The sequence below is a fragment of the Crocodylus siamensis genome, chromosome 5 (assembly GCF_052110815.1).
Source record: "Crocodylus siamensis isolate JL-2025a chromosome 5, ASM5211081v1, whole genome shotgun sequence".
NCBI classification, from domain to species: domain Eukaryota; kingdom Metazoa; phylum Chordata; order Crocodylia; family Crocodylidae; genus Crocodylus; species Crocodylus siamensis.
Window position 1 is genome coordinate 135,078,982 of NC_143399.1, and position 19,842 is coordinate 135,098,823.

Below are 19,842 nucleotides of genomic sequence, written 5' to 3' on the forward strand. Positions count from 1 at the left end.
TATTAATTGTTTAGATGATTACATCCAGATTGTAAATCTAGGACAAAAAACCTCCCAAAAGCTAATGTCATCACTGAGCAACCTCCTATCTAAATTTAAAAGAGCAGGTTTTCATGTAAAGTAAATACATACATATGTAAAAATCACACACACTTTATACAATAAGTTCATACCCTATGTCCATGAAGCCCTGGGTCTCCTGGATCACCTTTTCTCCCAGCATCCCCTGCAGTGCCCTGCAAACGTTGGAATAAATGATAATCACAACAACAATCACAATAGATGGTATAACCTTTTTGAGCTTTCTCCGGGTCTTGAGCCCAGTTCTTCATCTCTTTAATACCACTTCGTAATGACATCCTTTTAATACCATCCTTTTAATATTGTCCATTTAATTCCACTGAATTCAGCAAAGGTATTCCTGGTTTAGTGCCAGGGCCTATATAATTTCAAGTGTAACCTTTTTGAAAGAGGAAAAGTGTAGAGGGTGGCATCCTACAGTGGTGTTACAAAGTGGGGTGGAACAGGGCAGATGCCAAAGTAACAGTCTCTGCCTTGCTAGCCTGGCCACAGGCAGTGCATCCCCCGATTCAGCCTTGTGTACCATTGCTACCCATGCACTCAAGTGCAGCTATGCCTCTGGAATCACATTCCTACTTTTTGTGGCTGAATCCTAGCAATGCTTACTGAACAGTGACAGGGATTCCCTTCCCTCTCAGTACAACCATGGGAAAGTCATGTAATTTCCTTTGACTCAGCTTTCTCCCTGGTAAAATGTTTGCTTACCTCAGAGACACCAGAGGTAATTCATTAACGTTTGTCATGAGTATTGAGATAATTGGATTGAAAGTGCAACTGAAGATCTGCATTGTTTGCTATGCACCTCTTGATCTCAGACAGCCTTTGCACAAGGTTTGCACCAGAGAGGCTGGGCTGGGAGTGGCTGCGGTAAAACAGATATGCTGGTCCACAGTCTCTTCATGCAGACAAACCAGTTTAAAACTGCTTTTAAAGCTCATTCTATTCTGCTTCAGCAGCTGACTGACCTAGGAATAGCCCCTATTTCTGTGAGTGCTTTGGAAAGAGCTTCTCTTGGCCTAGAAGTGACAAAAGTAGACTACAAACAAATGTATACTTTTACCACCAATGGCATGCAGCTGTCAGCCCTGGATCTATTTTGTTAATGTCTGCGAACAAAATATTCATAAGTGCCTAGATGATTTAGGACCATTAGTCTCATTGTTTTTTCATGGAGATGCAGCAAAAGTCCTGAAGTGACCCTGCAATGAAAGAAATTCTACAACTTTCCTGGGCAGTCTACTCCACTGTTACTGTTCTTAATAGCAAGGAAGATTTTTTCCCCCCTGAGATCTAATCTAAATCTGCTCTGCTTCAATTTGAAACCATCCTTCTCGCCTTGCCTCCAGTGGCAAAGAAAAACAGTTGCTTTCTCTCCTCTTTGAGGTAGCTCTTCAAATATTTGAAAACTGATTTGATGTCCTCACTTCAGACGGGTAACAACACAACTAGGTTCCTGGGACATCTGCAACATACGTGGGGAATGAGTTGAGCCTCTTCTAGCTCAACTTACAGCTGCTGCCGAGTTAATGGTGCAACTGGGTAGGTGTAACAGCAGCATTATTTTCCACCCTATCCTAAACCCACGTCAGCTCCAAGAACAATTCAGCATTGATAATTTAGTATAAATTGTTACTTGCCATTTTTCCCACATTTCCTTTTGGTCCAGGCTCACCAGGAATTCCTGCATCACCTCTTTTACCCTAATTAAAATTGGAAACAGCAAAATTGAAGCATGATCAAAAAAAGCAATTCGTGCAAGAAGTTTAAATTGCAGCTTATTTCCCCATTTTTACATTCCACTTCCAGAGGCAGAAAAACATATAGGTTAGGTTAGGTTACATGAGAATTTTACAGCAACACACACAGGCCTACATACTTGTACAGGAAACCTATACTGCACCATACAGCTGAAGTGTTTTCACATGTCAACTGCAGGAGAAAACCTTCAGAAAAACAGAAAACGAGGTGCAACTTTGACATAAGACATAGCTGAGCCAATGGGAAACATTTACGTTCTTACCCCTGCACTCTGTAAATACTTTGCTTTCTGGTCTGCTACCAGAATAACACCCAGGATAACTTGGGTACAGACTTTTCCATACCTTCTCCCTATCCCTACCCAGCCCTCCAGCAAAAGTGCCTGGGAAAGATTTGCCCCTAGACCCCAAATTAAAACTCTAGATCAGAACATCTTTGAGCTTCAAAGGAGTGGGGCAAGCTCACAGTTCAATCCCAGATATGGATCCAAAATTTAATTTATAGCTGGTCCTGTTCTCTCCTAAAGGTTGAAACAAAATTCCAGATCCAATTCTGAATTTTGCAGCCTAAGTTTTCCTCTAATATAACTGGATGTTGGCCCAGTACTGTATTATAATTACACTTCAACTGCAAAACAAATATTCCAAGTATTGTTTAATGACTACACAATAGTCAGAAGTGAGCGGGAGGATTTTGTTACATTTTATTATTTTTAACTAATACTTGTACGGAAGCCCTATTTGTTCAGTGGTGGAGGCATAAAAATATTCTTCAGGTTAGGTTGATTTTGGCATCTACCTGTGAGAAACTATAAACTAAAGCGTAACAGTCTGAATGCTTTACTTCACTGATGCTCAGCTGCATAAGCTTGTTGCATGACTGCTTACTAGATTCAAGGCTCCCAGATTCTCCAGCCTCTTCTAGCTACTTTATACTTCCTCAGGGACACATAATGGGTCTTGAGAGTGGAAAACTAGGTGGAAAGGTACCTTACTAGGGCAGCAGAAATGTTGACATAAATAGGAAAATGTCTTGATGGTGCTAAGCCAGAGTAACTGATGGTATACTATTTTCTTTCCCCAGAATAGCAGAGAATCAGGGGTAGAATAGATTATGGTTCAAGTCATGAACGGCGCATGCCTCCAGTGGCTGGGGGGCGTGGTAGCAGCAGGAGTGCGGTGGTGGCAGCAGTAAATGAGGGAGCTCCAGTAGATGCTGCCGGTGCTGTTAGTGGCAGCAGGGTCGGGGGGCGTGGGGGTAGCAAGCACCAACCAAGGGTTGGCGAGCACCCGCAGTTACCACCAGCACCATTGGTGTTGGCCAGTGGGGATCACAGACCACTATAAGAAATTTTCATATAGCGCAGTTTTTGTATAAATGATTTTAATAGTCAATATAGGCTTAGCATACAGATCTCTACACATTATACGATGGTCCACATGGATGGATAAGAAACAAAATAATGGATTTTTGGCATATAGTTGGATGGCTAGGCTTTGTAATTGCTAACGCTGTCTGCTACCTGTTGCACTAGTGACAGAAAGATGCGAGATAGGGGCACCGCTTCTCAATAAGCAGGTGCAATTCATAGCAATTCCCAAATTTGGATAATCCTGACTTGTAGCCATTTTTACAAATAAACTCATAGATAACCTCCAACAGGTAACATGTCTAAAGGGTTAAACATTGTTAAAATAGTCCAGGCCAGGGGTTGGTAACCCACAGCCTAGGCTGCAGCATTTAGATCAAGTCTGTGGAGCCATGGCCTTATTAGTGTTTAGCTTCAAGGGGCTCTGCCTTCATGGCCAAAGCAAAGCATGGGGGCTTTAGTGGAGGAGGCTCTCTCCCTCCACTGCACTGCAGTTGACTAGTATGGGTTCTATCAGAGGGCTGCTTTCCCTATACCATACCACAGCTAGGTAGCAGGGAGAAGCAGTTGGGGCAATTTCTAGCATAAACTCCTGAACAGCGACTGGATATTCCTTGCATAAAAAGGCAGGACCGTTTCCTGCTATTTTACCAAAAAACTACCAAGAAAACTTATTTCCATTCTTAAAATCTCCATTCTGTTACCCTGGGCTTAGATTAGTAAAACCTGAACTACAACTGAGTTATGAGTGCAAAAATGTTATAACAGAATGGAGAATTAGGAAGCTGCAATCCTGATGCAAAGTACAATACCTGCATTCCAGGATCTCCAGGGCATCCATGTTGTCCCTGTTATTTACAGTAGAAAAGTTAAAATGTTATTATACTATTAATATATAGATATACATATATAGTGTGTCATATATAGAGAGACATAAAACATATCACTTTGTTCTTCCTGTTCAGTTTTTTTTTAACCCTATTTCTCATTGGTTTCTCTGAACTATGGATAGAGCCAGACAGGGACAATGAAATTGAGTGTGCTGGAGAAAGTTTTATTACTGCTATTTATTATTTTTCAGGTGCCAACATGTACTGTAGAAAATACAGAAAAGACCACCCTTAAAGCAAGGAACTTATAGTCTAAGCAGGATGAAACAACCATTCATACAGAAAAAGCCTGGCCCAATCATTGTTAAAAGTCAACACAAACAATTGTATTTTTTATTATGTGCTTAGAAGATAATTTCCATGGGGAGGAGGAGATGGACGAGGAGGAGAGAGGGTTGAATCGGGTAGTAAAGTGGGTTAATACTGATAGGAGGAGCTATGAAGGACAGAGTTGCATTGATAGAATTAAAAGACTTGAATGAAAAATTCTTGTGTGTCTGGGAGTTGTTACCCATAAAAACAGAAAAGCTGAGGAATCCAGCTTTGGGGCTTCTACTTTTTCTAGTTTTCTTACATAAGTATTATTTAAAAAGAATACACTAAGGGTGGACTTAACTGTGTTGTTTGGTACATAAGCCTATAATTGGTCAAATAACAAGAAGCTACTATTAAAGTACTCAAAAGATATATTTGTCTCGATCTCCTGTAAGAATGGGTTTGAACAAGAAGCAGGCATTGGTTAGTTTGCCAGGCACCTGTAATTATTCTGAGCACTGAGCCTGGTCACTCAATATTTGTTTTATTGCTCTTCAAATTGCTTACCCTCCTTTTCTATTGCACTATGCCCCAGACAGACAGAACTTCATGACCATACAAGTGTTAGTGAAGTCAAAGGGACTCCATCTGTGTGCAAAGTGATCTACTTGTATGGATCAGATTGCAGGATTTACATAGTAAAGGATAGCAACAGAAATGGAAAGGTTTATGGTAAAAAGCAAGAGTTTGGGGGCTGACCTCAGATATCAATAGAAAACCACTTTTCTTTTGCTGTACATGATGTAAAAAATAATGTCATAAACAGAGTATCCATACATAGTTTTTTTTGCATATTTACCTTTACGCCTTTTCTTCCTACTCTACCTTCTCTGTCAATACCATCTTCTCCCTATGAACAGACCATTTTATTTCAATCATGTATCTTTATTTTACTGCACTTTAACCCAAATATTATTGTTCATATTCATATTTTAATTTACTGTACAGTTGGTCCCTGCTGGTAGCAAAATTCAGATGTTATGAGGGCAGAAGTTACAAATGATTTATAAATGGAAATGCAAGGAGGGGCTGCCCAAAGAGACAATAAATTACATACCTGCATCCCCCGGGAACCATATGGTCCTTCAAGTCCTTTTGGTCCAGGATCACCAGTTTCTCCCTGGTGAATAACGAGAAGTAATGCACTGTGTTAGTCTGACATCAGGCAGAAGGCAGGGAAGGGTGGTTCCTTAGAGACTAACTCATTCAAAAAGGCATAAAGCTTTCATAGGCAACAGCTTGCTTTGTCATAGAATCTCTCCTGTCTTTACCCTGTTAATTAAAATTTTTAAATGATGCCAGATGTCTGAATTGGAATTCACACCTTAAACCCTCTGGACATTAGGGCTGTGCAAAACAGCATCGTTTCATTCTGATTTCTGTTTTGCTGTTTTGGTGGGACAGTGTTTCATTTTGATCTTTATTTCATTTCAAAAGCACTGTTCTGTTTTATTTCGTCAAAACTATTTCAATGCTGTTTCAATGTTTTGCCCATAGGCTATAATGGGGAAGCATAAACTGCCTATACGTTTGTCATTTTTTGGCAGATTTGAATGAAAAGAGCAGGGCTGGTATCCCCTTCTGAGGGAACGAAGCCTGCAAGTTTTCAAGGAGATAGGTGCAGGGGTTTCTTGGAAACTGCATTTCAAGCTGCTCACAAGCAAAACTTATGACGTGTGACATTGTGTGTGTGTGTTAAGGCACGCCCTCACTGGTGCAGGGGCCTCTACATGACATGGTAGTGTGCATCAATGAAGTCTCCTCCTCCCCTACAGCCTCATCCAGTCCACCACTTTAAATGACAACAGGTAAAACAATAACTTGCTAACTACAGGCCCATTAGCCTGACTTCTATCCTGGGGAAGATCTTAGAAAAGTTTATTAAGGAGGCCATCCTTGATGGACTGGCCCAGGCTAACATCCTAAGGGATAGCCAGCACGGGTTTGTTGCAGGTAGGTCTTGTTTGACCAATCTCATTTCCTTCTATGACCAGGTGACCTATCACCTGGACGAGGGAGAAGAGATTGATGTCATATATTTTGACTTCAAAAAAGCCTTTGATCTGGTATCCCACGATCACCTCTTGGCCAAACTGGCCAGTTGTGGCCTTGGCTCCACCACGATCTGCTGGCTGGGAAATTGGCTCCGTGGTCGGACCCAGAGGGTTGTAATTGATGGCAGTCACTCATCATGATGCCCTGTGACCAGTGGGGTCCTTCAAGGCTCTGTCCTTGGACCCATCCTGTTCAACATCTTCATTAATGATGTGGACATTGGAGTCAGGAGTGGACTGGCCAAGTTCGCCGATGACACCAAACTTTGGGGCAAAGCATCCACGCCAGAAGATAGGCGAGTGATCCAGGCTGACCTGGACAAGCTCAGCAAATGGGCGGATGAGAACCTGATGGTGTTTAACACCAAAAAATGCAAGGATCTCCACCTTGGGAGGAAAAACCTGCAGCATCCTTATAGGTTTGGTAGTGCTACGTTGGATAGCACTACAGAAGAAAGAGACTTGGGGGTCATCATTGACCACAAGATGAACATGAGCCTGCAATGCGATACTGCGGCTAATAAAGCTACCAAAATGCTGGCTTGCATCCATAGATGCTTCTCGGATCCCGGGACGTCATTCTCCCCTTGTACTCGGCCTTGGTGAGGCCGCAGCTGGAGTACTGCATCCAGTTTTGGGCTCCACAATTCAAAAAGGATGTGGAGAAGCTTGAGAGAGTCCAGAGGAGAGCCACGCGCATGATCAGAGATCAGGAAAACAGATCTTATGATGATAGGCTGAGAGACATGGGACTCTTTAGCCTGGAAAAGCGTAGGCTCGGGGGCGATCTGATGGCCACCTATAAGTTTATCAGGGGTGACCACCAGGATCTGGGGGAACGTTTGTTCACCAGAGCGCCCCAAGGGATGATGAGGTCGAACGGTCACAAACTCCTGCAAGACCGTTTCAGGCTGGACATAAGGAAGAATTTCTTTACTGTCTGAGCCCCTAAGGTCTGGAACAGTCTGCCAGCGGAGGTGGTTCAAGCACCTACGTTGAACACCTTCAAGAGTAAATTGGATGCTTATCTTGCCGGGATCCTATGACCCCAGCTGACTTCCTGCCCTTTGGGCAGGGGACTGGACTCGATGATCTCCTGAGGTCCCTTCCAGCCCTGATATCTATGAAATCTTATGAAATCTATGAAACTTAGTGACCAGCACAGTAGCATCAGCAGCATCTCAGGCAGGCAAACTGTGACAGAACCTTTCTTTCCTCCTGCAGGAGCTTCTTCTCCTGAGTGTGTGTTAAGGCACGTTCTCACTGTGTCCTTTTTCCATCTTCCCTCCCCTCCTACTTACTTTCTGTTTCCCTGCAGGCAAGCCCAGCTTGAGCTTCGAAACGTGAAACATTTCAAAATGTTTTGATTGCCCTTGTTTCGTTTCCAGGTTGTTCCAAAACCCTTCATTTTGCTTCAATTTTGCTGCTTCAAGCTTGAAATGAGTTGAAACAGCATTAAAATGAAACAGCTGGTAAAAGTTTGCATGGCCCTACTGGACATGATTGATTTCTTCGATATTAAAATCTACTGAATGCAGTAAAACCTACAACCCAAAGTCCCAGAGTTTTTACAGTAAATCTCATTTCTATTGCTATGGCCACATTGTTTCCTTGTATTGTTCATGCAACTGCTGCTGAGAACAAAGACCTGATCCTCCAGCAACATTATCAGGCAGGAATACACAGATTTAATTGTAAACCCATCTCAATAACAAAATCAGAATAGGGTATGGAATGCGACCCACTTTACTTCCTCTTAGTCCAGGACTTCCAGGATTCCCTTTTGGACCTTCACTTCCTGGGATCCCCTAAAATTAAACAAATATTAAGAAACCATGTGAAAATTTGGGGGGAAAAACAGAGGCATCACTTTAATTCTTTTTAGTAACAAATTATGCACTACTGCATTTCCTATTGACTTACAATAAGCTCAACAGGCACCGACAGAACTACATTTGACTATATCTGGCAGCTGACAAGTACAGCCAACACAAATAACCCTTTGATTCCCTCCTTCAAGTCTGGATCAAAGAGTTATTTTCCTCCCAACACTGCAGCAACTTTGTCTGTGCTGAACATCACTCAGTAGTTTGATGGGTGTGTCTTATTTTTTCAGTCTATGAAGCTATCAAATATGGCTGCCTCAGTTTAGAGGTACATCCTGTAGCTGATTATGCTGTTGGTTTTAAATTGATTCTTTATTAATAAAAAAATCCTAGATGAAATTACTATCGATTTCTCATCCCCACAGTCCAAATACATCTGTGTATGTGTAACAGATATACTGACCCAGAAGGCTAAAGTTATATCAATGCAATATTGATGTTTTCCCTCAGGCTGATTTTGAATATATCACTAACTCCAGTGGATGATATCCCTGTGTAAATGAGGGTAGAATCTGGTCCAAAATTTTGTCTCAAATACATCACAGGCACCATAAATTCCTGAAATCAAATGGGGGCTGTTCACCTGATCAGAGGCCCCAGGGAATATGGGGAAGACAACAGACTACATAAAATCAGTTCCAAACAGGTGAGGGATCTCCTGCAGCACTTGGACATTTTTAAGTCTGCTGGACTAGATGAACGGCGTCCAAGAGCCCTGAAAGATCTCACTGAGCTTATAGCAGTGCCACTGACAAAGTTGTTTGAAGAGTCATGGATCTTGGGAGTGGTCCCAGATGACTAGAAGAGGGCCAATGTGGTGCCTATTTTTAAGAAAGGGAAGAGGGATGACCCTGCAAACTAAAGACCAGTCATAGTCTGACTTTGGTCCTGGGAAAAAAAATTGAGATTGACTTTGCAGCCTTAGAAACATTTAGATGTATTTCTGCAATGTATATATGGTAACATACCTATGCCCACATGTGCCTTCACATCTTCAAGTAAATTGGTGGGTCATGATATAAATAGACTGTTATTGACATGGTGAATTTGTTTCATTTCCTTATAATGTTAAATAACGTATTATTTTTGTGACAGCTGTAAAATTGCTTACCTCCCCCCTTCATGAAATACATCTATGTTTTTTCCTGATGGTACACTTCACAGTAGTCCAGAGACAGAAATAATTTAATCAAGTTATTAAAAACTGAACTCCCCCACCAGTTATGCACAAAGTGAGCAGATGCAGAATGGGTCTATGTGCAATATTTTTACCTGAGGACCTTTATTTCCTCGATTCCCCGGATCTCCTTTCACACCTTGAATTCCTCCAGGTCCCTAGAAAGCAGACACCATAGAAAATTCAGCTAATGCACAAATATGTATGTTCCAAGTGAACATACCAAAGACCATTCTTTACAAAATAACACCACTTAGCACTTCAATAGCATGGAACTTCTCAAAAGTGTAAAGATTAGGTAGCTCTGTGTTGTATAACATCCACACTAAGGTAGGTATTCCAAATGGAAGAACTGAAAGAGTAAGGGGCACATCCACTCTTTCAGATGAATATCTTTGCTGAAGACTAGGGAGATCTGTAGATTCTGAAGGATTAAATCCAGGGAAGGTAGAGTAGTTAATGCTGTGCTGCAGTTCTTTTTCTCTGTAGTGCTTGTGCTCACACAGAGTACATCCTCAGAGTTGCATTATCTTTGGACAAAGATTCTCCACTTACTGGAACTCCTCTGTCCCCTTAAAAATATCTGGGTGTGCATTACTATTTACCTGGGGTCCTCTAAATCCTTGATCTCCATTAAAGCCATCATAACCAGGTTCTCCTTTCACACCCTGTATCAAGAGATAGCATCTTGTAAAGAGTTTCTCAACTTATCATGATAAATCTGTTAGTAGAACAATATTATCTTTTTTAAAATCTCTAACAACTCCAGTTTGTTCCTTTCATTGAGTGATGTTCTTCTAAATGGTCACCAGTTAGATCAAATTACATTTTTTAGCACAACCTGTGAAGGCATTATCAGCATGTCCCAACAGAATTATCACAACATCTGCATTTTAATATGATTTAGTAAAAAAAAAAAAAATCTAGAAACAAATAATAATAAAAAGCTTATTATTTTAAGGAAGCATTTACAAACAAATCAATTCAAATAATACATCTGAAAGCATGTATTTGAGAAAGGTTTTTTAAGTTTAAGTTAGACTATTCTCTACCTATGCCTGGTAGAGATGGCAAGGAGTATGGGAATTTACTTTTTCTCTTAGGTTTTGCATCAGGTTCTTTCATGAGATTTCATTGTGACTCAAATATGACTGGTAAGTGTCCCTTAAATTAAATATTTTCCTTGTGAAAGCTCTCTTACCTTATTTTTCAAAATATGGTTTTCTATAGTGTCCTGGCTATAGTATAAGAGCACAAGCTCAGATTCAAGCCTTTTCAAGATACAAGATTTTTTAACAGAACATCTAGTCCCGTACTTTATTTCCACTAACCTCAAGGTGGTTTAAGCTTCTGCACTATGCTGCTGTATGCGGACTATTGAAAACTCTGAGACTAGTCACATGAACAGAGATCCGGATTTTCCATTCGCCATGGAAAAAATTGGTAAAACCTGGATTTTCTCCTTTAAAGATGAAAAATGAGGGAAATTATGGGTTTCCCCTTGCAGGCTGGCAGAGTTCCAGCCTGGGAGGGGCTGGAGGGAGTGGGAGGAGGGCGGTCAGGCAGAGGGCACCTTGTGCATGTGTGAAGCAGTTCCCACAGATAACTTGGGGGTAGGGAGAAGGGAAATGAAGCCCCTAGGGTGAGGGAGGGAGTTGGGTATGGCTGGGGCTGCTGCCCAGCTGGTGTGGTACATGGGACTTGCAGCCTGCAACCATTTCTAGCTGCAGGGCCTAGGTGGGGAATGGGATGGAGCCATGGGTAGCTCATCCAGGGCCAGTAGGGGGTGTGGTTCCCTGCCACTGTGCGCACTCCTGGGGGGCATGTCCCCCCCCAGTTTAGTGCACAGGGCAGGGGAGGGTATGGGTTGCCCACTGTGGGCAGCATGTACTTTCCCTTACATGGGCTCTGCTCCGGCCATGCTACCTGTGTGGGAGGGAAAACTATGCTCTGTGCTTCCTGCAGGCAGCAGCTAGGGCTCACATGCTGGGAGCCCTGGCAGTTCAGGGCCCCTTCAAGTAGGGCTGAGAGGTCAGAGGACTATAGGTATTGAATGAGGGACAAAGGCAGGGCTGTGGGGCTGTGGGTGGGGAGTGAGGGGCATTGGCATGGCCAGGGAACCAGCATATTAGGGCTGCTCAGGACCACAAAGCAGTGGAGAGACAGCCTCAGCTGGACCTGTGTCCTGTTGAGTGAAGGGGGCAGGGAGAGCTCTGATTTTCCTTTATAAAAAACCCCAAATCAAACACCAAAATTTATACGTACAGGCAGTCCTCGAGTTACAACATTTCAAGTTACAACGTTTCACACTTACGTTTATAAATTGACACCCTGTTTCAACTTTATGATGTCAGTTTGGACTTTACAACGCTTGATCCAATGCAACACCACACCAGTGAACAAGTTCACTGCATCGCTCATCTCTCTGGAGAACATCTGTCCAAACTTTCTTGGACAGTTTCTTTAAGAACGCAGACAAGACTCCAGAAAAACCTGCAGCCAAGACTCCCGAGAAGACTCCAGCCAAGGACCCTTCCAAAAAGTCCAGCCAAGAGCCTTTCAAAAAGTCCAGCAAAGTCACATCAGAGAAGTCCTTCCAAATCAATATGATCGCTATTTACAATATAAATACATTAAAGTAGCTATATTACTCATCTATAATTGATCGAGTACAAAATTCTGGGGTATTTTTGGTGAAAACAGGGTATCAGGCCTCGGTTCAGGAACCAACCCCCATTTATAATATTGTTTCTTATGAGAAAATTAGTTCCAAGTTGCAACGTTTTGACTTAAGACGCAGTTTTCAGGAACCAGTTGTGTCATAAGTCCGAGGACTGCCTGTATTTATCATATATTTTTTTATTCTGAATGAGGCACTGGTAGGCTTACAGACTGCTTTAAAATTGTAAATATATCAATAAAACATTGGTTTCAACTGAGAGCTATATATATATAGTGGTGTTTTATTGTAATCATGAAAAAATGCAGATTTTGAATCAGAGAATTTGTTTTTTTTAAACCAAGAAAACCAGGATCCCTGCACATGAATAAGGCAAATGGAGATTTGGCCTTTATCCCATATGCTATAAGAAATCTAAAATAAGCATTGAACTTCCTTTCTAAAATGTTCTAGAAGGCAAACCCCCCCCCATGTTTGTACTATTGCACATATGAAAAGAAATTAAACATACCGGTATACCTGGTTGTCCTTTTCGACCTTCTGGACTCTAAGATCAAATAGGCACAAAACAGAAATTTTAGACCTTTTTTTTTTTTCTTATTTGAATCATATAACTGGAGAATAACTTTTGTCAACTGTTCAGCATTTTTTGTAAATAACCAGAAGTTCCCACAATACTTCAAAATGTACTCAAGTACTATATATGATAGAAAAGTGAGGGAGTAAAAGCAAATGCGAAAGTTTTCATGGATGTCTATGTATGTCTATGATATTACTTGTTATTTAATACTCAGAAGACAAAGCTGATAATAAATCATAACTGATTTCAATGGATATTTTGTCCCCATAAGAACTGAAGAATTTAGCTCAAGATGTTAGTATTATTTTTTATTAATTCTGTACCACGGAATGGAGGTTCCCAACAAATGAACTTCTAAAAAAGCAATCTAAAACTGTTAACGTGCAACTGAAGGCTAAAATCTATGGTTGAATGCATCTTTATTCTTCAACAGCACCATAATAAAATATTAATTGAGAAATTTCATTCTCCAACTTAAGACTATATGTGAGTGTGTCATCAGAACTCTGAAGCATAAATATTGGTCACCTAATGCATTCAGTACTATGAGCACTATATGAAAGAATAAAACTTTCTTCTGAAAAATGATTAATGAAGGTAAATGCATGAAATACATGGAGGGAGGGGGTTCTTTGCTTATATTTTTGTTCTCTGCACACAGACTTCTATTCAGCTCTGATAAAAACATTTAGGTCCTGTCTACAGCAGCACAATGGAGGTATTTACAAGAACTGTTTTTAACAGTACTGCATTAAGGCATTTCTTACGATACAATAGAAAAGGTTCTAACCTCATTAGTATCTCTGGGCATTTATACATGTGCTTTGGAAGGCAGTGGGGGTGAGGGGCGGGAGTGGAATTTTAATTACAGTTGCTCTGAAAACCTCTCTAATTAAAACACCCAGCACATCATGTGTATCAGTATCCCCATGCTGAAAAATGGTGGTGGGGGTTGTCAAACAAGTTTTACTTAAAGCACCCTGTTGCCATTTTTCAGGGCAGGGGTGCTAATATACATGATGCTGGAGTCTGCTGGAGCACTGTAATTATCATGCTCTGGTGGACTTGATTAAGATGCACTGTAAGTGTGCCAGAACAGCCTCATTACTCATCTATAGGTGTCCTTACTGGTTAATGCTGCACCCGAAGAAAGAACATTTTAACATGAATGCTTATTGCTGCATACTTTTTTGTTCTTTGGAAAGATAAGAGAGAGGAAAAGAGAGGAAGTCACAAAAAGGTCAGCAGACAGAAACTAGGGAGTTTGGCAGTAGGTTCCATTTTTGAGAGAAGGGAGTGATGGTGCTGGGAAGCGGGAAGAGGGAGGGGGAACATCTTCACTAAACTTATTTTTTTCTTCTGATACTCACTTGTATTGGAGAATCATATTCAAAAGAGTTTGCCTGAGATTCCATTATTGAAGTTTGGGGGTAATCAGAGATCTGTTTCTCTTACTTTTCTGCAGGGAGTGACAGAGAGACATTGGGTATCTTTACATGTGCTCCAGGAGTGGGGGGAGCTTGAATTAGAGCAGCTCCTGAGCGGTTCCATGTAGTCACTCATTCAATGAGCTTTAGTTAAACCACCTCTGCCACCATTTTGAAGTGTGGGGACGCTGAATACCTGAGATGGTGAAGCTGCTGGAGTGTGTTAATTAGCAAGTAGTAATCAAGTCTGAACCAATGTGCTGTGATTACAGTGTGTCAGAGCAAATGTCCTGCACATCTACAGGCACCCATTAGAGTTAAGTTCATGGACCTTGAGATCACTCTTTTCTTTTGTGGATTTATGTTCTTGCTTATCTAAGTTCTTACCAAAGAGTTTGTAGAGCCTGGAGAGCCAGCTGACCCTTTTGGTCCTCCATCACCCTGTAAAATGAGCAATGTTATTTTATGGCCTACATATCTTAAGTGTAGCTGTAGTTCTTAAAGTTTCAAGCCAAAAAATCATAAGTAGACATGCAAATCCGTAGGGAAAAATAGTTTTTTCATCATGTTTCTGTCATACAACATCTGCGTTTGTTCATTTGTCAGAGTAAAATCCAGAAGCGTGCCATTTTAATTTTCATCTACACAACATGACTGTGCAAGCCTTTCCAAAACAGTATATTTAGAAAAGCAGTAATATAAAAATAAAGAGTTAGGCTATACACAAAATGTACTTGGATAGAAAGTGCTACATATGTCAGCCATCACAGTTCTCATTCTCTCTTGTCTTTAGACACTGAGTTTATGTACAGATCAGCCAACTCTGTCATATATGAAGCAGGAATGATTGTTCATATAGTTAAGTTTAGCTGTTTTTCCACCCCTTTGAAATAAGCATAAGTCACCTTCAAGAGCTGCATGCAAATTCGCAAATATCAAATCACCTATATGGTACATTCTTTGGTATTAAAATTAGGTGCTAAATAATTTCTATATTATTTGTAATAACTGTGGTTACCCATGGTGTTATTTTTCATACTCTAAAAAGAGCTATTTTTCATACTCTAAAAAGAGCAGGATTAGAGTGTAGGTCAATATTTGAAAATATTACTAGAAGAAAAGGCACGTGTATAAATTGTTACCTGTCTTCCCCATTCTCCTTTTGAACCTTTAGCCCCTTTTATTTCACTATCCAATCCAGGGGTCCCCTAAACAAAGACAAAATGTTCTGTGGTAAAATATTAGTAGCTCTTATTTTTATGAAGCCACCACCTTTGCAAGATTTCACAGAAGACACTTCATAAAGCACTGGGGAGATGAACATAATGAAGGAGTTCATTATCCTACCCTCAGTGACCAAACTCTAGTATTCCCATTAGAATCAATGAACATTTCATGTGGGGAGCACAGGTTGAAAGAAGTACAGGATGCTAATGCTAAAAACAATGGGGCAAATTTTAGACAAAAGCATACTTAAAAACATGAAAAAACTAAAGCATTAAGAAATCTCACAGATGGTACTAATTCCTTTGATTCAATGGGAGGTGGACTACAGCTCTGCCTCTTACCTTTCGGTGCTTCCCTCTCAGTATCTCAAAGGTCTGACCTTTAATTTGCATTTATATAACCAGGCAAAATGCAGCTGTTCAGCCCCCTTCATTCACACCCCCACCCCCAATCTGATCATGTTACTTTCCTCACCCCCCACCAGACAAGAATCGGTGAGTCTGGGGGGAGGTTCTTAAAGGGCCAGAGCTGGGGTGGGCAGGGCACCCATGGGGGGCTGAGAGAGCATGGGGGTTGGGGGGCTTGTGGCAGAGCCCCCACATGGTGTGGGGCAGTGGGGATTGAGTGCAGGCTTTTTTCCCCTCAAAGAGCCGGGAACTGGGCCAGGCGAGGCAGCCATTGCCAGGGCTGGGAGAGCGGGCAGGGGATGAGCCTATGTGATTGAGAGCTTCAGCCGATATGGCACCAGCTGAATCTCCAAAGCAGATTCGGCCGAATTGATTTGGGACAGTGATTCGAATCACCGAATCAAATCACTGTCCGCTGAATTGGCTGAATCTGAATCTGAAGCGAATGCTAGCCACTTCACACAGGCCTACTTCCAACCCCCCATTTTCTATGATTCTATGAATTTTCAGCTGCTTTTCTAATCATCTCTGTGCCTTTTTGTGTGTGACCCGCATGCTTGGTGCCACTTCTAATAGACCATCTGCAAAGCCTCTTCTTTGCTCACACATCTTATCCCCTTCTTTCACCATTCTGCCTACAGTGAATTTACTTGACTGGAATGATAATATTATGTTGTATTGTTTCCCTTCTATCCCTCTAACTTTCATCTGCTGTTATGCCTATGTCCTTAGATGGTCAGCTACTTGAAGCAGAGCCCACCCTGACAAACATTTACAAGCAACAAATAACTGATTAATATTATGCAGGAAGTACTTGTTTTTTCCAGCAGAAATTATACAATCCAGACAGCAAATTTAACATAAGAATGAACAGGAAATACAAACTATTAGTTATATTCTTCTCCTTTTCCCATTTTCTATTTGTGACCATTGTATTCATAAGTTACACCCAGCAGTGCTTTATCTGACCAATGACTATTGCCATGTTTAGACCTCCAACCTGGACAAACTTACGGGATCTCCTCGAAAACCCTTCTCACCACGCTCACCAGGGGGTCCTTTTGGCCCTGGACTACCCTGAAATCATAAATGTTAGATTCTGAACAATCATTTTTGTGACTGCAATTGATGCTGATGATAAAACAAGAGTATCCACAAGTGACCCCACAAGTTACCAACAAGCTGTCTTAATCCAGGATCGTTTTCTCAGTCCTTTATAAAGATATAGGATTTTTGCAAATATGGACCCAGGCCAAGGATTGGGTTCAGAATTCCCCTAAATATGGCATGTATTTCAATTTTAAAAATAAAACAGAAGTTACTTTCCTGAATTTTCTTTTGACACCATATAAAAATAATCTAAGTATAATATTATTAATTTTTAAAGTCAGTGAAGTCTGGTTCTGTCCTCTGTCTGTACATTATGGACCAGATCTTGCCACCCTTCCTCACGCTTTACCATTGTAGCAGTTTACAATTTTTTCCAGGGAAGTCACCAGCAATGGAAGGTAATTAAGATAAAGGTGGCAGAATCTGGAATTTCTTACCTGTTATTTTACTTTGATGATTAGGATCTTGTGTTATGCAGGCTGTTTACATTTTAAATGATGTGTGTGCTTTGCTTGTCAGCAAAAACCTTTATGTTGGTTGAGTCCATGCGAGGGGAATTTCAGCCAGTAAAACATTAATCAGAATGATGTTTTGTATGGCATCGTGCATACAGATAGGGTTCACTAACAAAATACAACTAATAGAAGTGCTTATAAAAGGCTGTAATAATAGGCTTTGGTAAGCGGTTACTAGAAATTACTTCTAGATGTGTGCATTGTGCATGTTATCTGCTTTCCAACCAAAGTGTACGAATCTTTCAGTGAATCTTAGTTTACTCATCAGACTGAGGTGCCACTGTTAAACCCCCCACCGCACAACAAACAGCAACAACAAAAACCCTATCTGGCTAAATGTGACAAGAAGATGATTTAATTTGAGGTCCCCCATCCCAGAGAGAATATTAGAGGTGGGATGGGGGTATTAGTTGATTTGGAAATTACACAGCTCTATTAAACCATCATTCCATACCATAGGAAGTTGACTACATTATTAATTTTACTCTTGATAGTAATGGGTCCAGCCTGGTTGTGCTGAGCTGCCAACCAAGTTGCAGTTGATAATTCCAGCCATCAGCCCTGTGACGTTTTTGCTTGGATCAAAACAAATACAGCAGGAATCATGACTGTCTTCTGATCACAGTTTTAACAAGTTCATATACTAGTCAGTAATCTGTGGTAACAAGTCATTTCCCCCTCTCCTGGTATTTAGTTGAAATTTTGCTCCTCAGACAGCCTCATGAGATGTTCATCTCATTATCCTTTATTTCAAACTCAAATAAGGTAGTATAAAACCTTACCGGGTAACCATCATCACCCTTTTCTCCTTTCTTCCCTGGAAACCCATACGATCCCTTTAAGGAATGGAAAAAATAGGTAATTCTTTTCTCTCACTTTAAAACATTTATTGCTGTCAACAGGAAATGAGAAGAAAAGCTATTTACCTTTTCTCCATCAATTCCATCAACTCCATTGTCCCCTTCTTCTCCCTGAGGTAGGAAAAGTCACATGAAAGATGAGCCCCTAAAGAAAAGTATTCCCAGCACAGCAGCGATGGATCCATGTGCACACTTGCAGCTGACTACAGATGTAAAAAGCAAACACAGGTTTGAGAATATGTGAACAAATGCTTTAAGTCTAATTCCTTACATGTACATACAGCAGGATAGGCATCATAGCAGCTGTCTTCAAGACAGGATAAAAAAAGGATTAAAACTGCAATACTCTACACACCAGTCCCTGGTAAAACCCTCAAGAACGTCAGTGGAAGCAAGACAGGGTTCTAAACTGGCCCATTTATTTTCTTGTAAAGCTCCAGTCTATTGGTTATCTTTACCATCCAGATAGACTTTCATAGATGAAGTCACACTCAAATCACTGAAGGGAAGAGACAAGAGTAACTATTGCCAATAAACACTGTAGTATGACAAATACAATCTGAAAATCAGAATATTACCAGATCTTTTTGTCATCATAGTATATTTTATTGCTGTCTTTGTCATATGGAAATGTCAACAGTGACCTCTATTTTCTTTCTAGTGAGTCTCTATATATTCTTTTTTCTTGACTGTCACACTGAAAAATATAGTATATATATTAAAAATCTTTTAAAAATATATTAAAATATAATGCATTTTAAATTTTAAAAATATATTTAAAAAAAAAATTGCTCTGCACAAATGAGCCCCAAGTGCTCATGTGGTAAGGGCCATTTCATATTATATTTGAAATAATATGATCATATTTTGGTATTTCTATGTACATTTTTAAAATCTTACTGCCAAAAACAAATGTGCCTCCTGATACATATTAAACACACATAGATCCTTTGTAACATTGGTCCTGGTCACTTAAAACAGGATTTTTTTTTTTCTGTTAAACCCAAACAATAATCACTCAATAGAGAAAGACTGCAAAAGTCAGCCTTCAAGTAGAATCACATAATAATAAAAAACTTTAATCTTAAGGATGCTTAAAAATGGTGAAAGAGACTGTGTTTTCTCCATCTCGTTGCACTAGCATCTCTTATTTACACTTCCAGCCACCTGAAACAACCAGAGTTAAGGAAATAGAGTTAAGGAAATATGCATATCAGTACTGTACCTTTTGACCACTTATTCCTCGGCTCCCCTGAAAAAGATTTAAAATAAGAAGTATTAGCTTAAATAAGGCAACCAAAACTAAACATAAAGAACGTATGCTGTGAGTTTTCAGTAAAGACCTACCTTAATACCTTGTCTACCTTGACAGCCCTGAGTGCCTACTTCTCCTGTTGGTCCGATCCTTCCTCTTGGACCCTAGGGAGAGTGGAATGACAGCACATCTCAGTAAATCCTACTTACTATATGAAATATGACATTTGTAAGGGCTAGGATATACATGAC

The 19,842-nt window shown here is 40.5% G+C and overlaps 1 protein-coding gene across 1 annotated transcript in view; it reads right to left on the bottom strand.

The window, feature by feature from the left end:
* The window catches only part of LOC149864632 (collagen alpha-6(VI) chain-like), a 72,563-nt gene that overhangs the window by 23,298 nt on the left and 29,423 nt on the right, over window positions 1–19,842 (bottom strand). The window contains exons 13-28 of the mRNA XM_090049795.1: window positions 19,684–19,755; window positions 19,562–19,588; window positions 18,403–18,447; window positions 18,259–18,312; window positions 16,866–16,928; window positions 15,360–15,425; window positions 14,605–14,658; window positions 12,722–12,757; window positions 10,136–10,198; window positions 9,626–9,688; window positions 8,213–8,275; window positions 5,471–5,533; window positions 5,213–5,263; window positions 4,021–4,056; window positions 1,719–1,781; window positions 174–236 (exon numbers count right to left, since the gene is read on the bottom strand). Coding sequence (XP_089905921.1) covers window positions 174–236; window positions 1,719–1,781; window positions 4,021–4,056; window positions 5,213–5,263; window positions 5,471–5,533; window positions 8,213–8,275; window positions 9,626–9,688; window positions 10,136–10,198; window positions 12,722–12,757; window positions 14,605–14,658; window positions 15,360–15,425; window positions 16,866–16,928; window positions 18,259–18,312; window positions 18,403–18,447; window positions 19,562–19,588; window positions 19,684–19,755 — 882 coding nt within the window. The remainder of the gene's footprint in view (window positions 1–173; window positions 237–1,718; window positions 1,782–4,020; window positions 4,057–5,212; window positions 5,264–5,470; window positions 5,534–8,212; window positions 8,276–9,625; window positions 9,689–10,135; window positions 10,199–12,721; window positions 12,758–14,604; window positions 14,659–15,359; window positions 15,426–16,865; window positions 16,929–18,258; window positions 18,313–18,402; window positions 18,448–19,561; window positions 19,589–19,683; window positions 19,756–19,842) is intronic.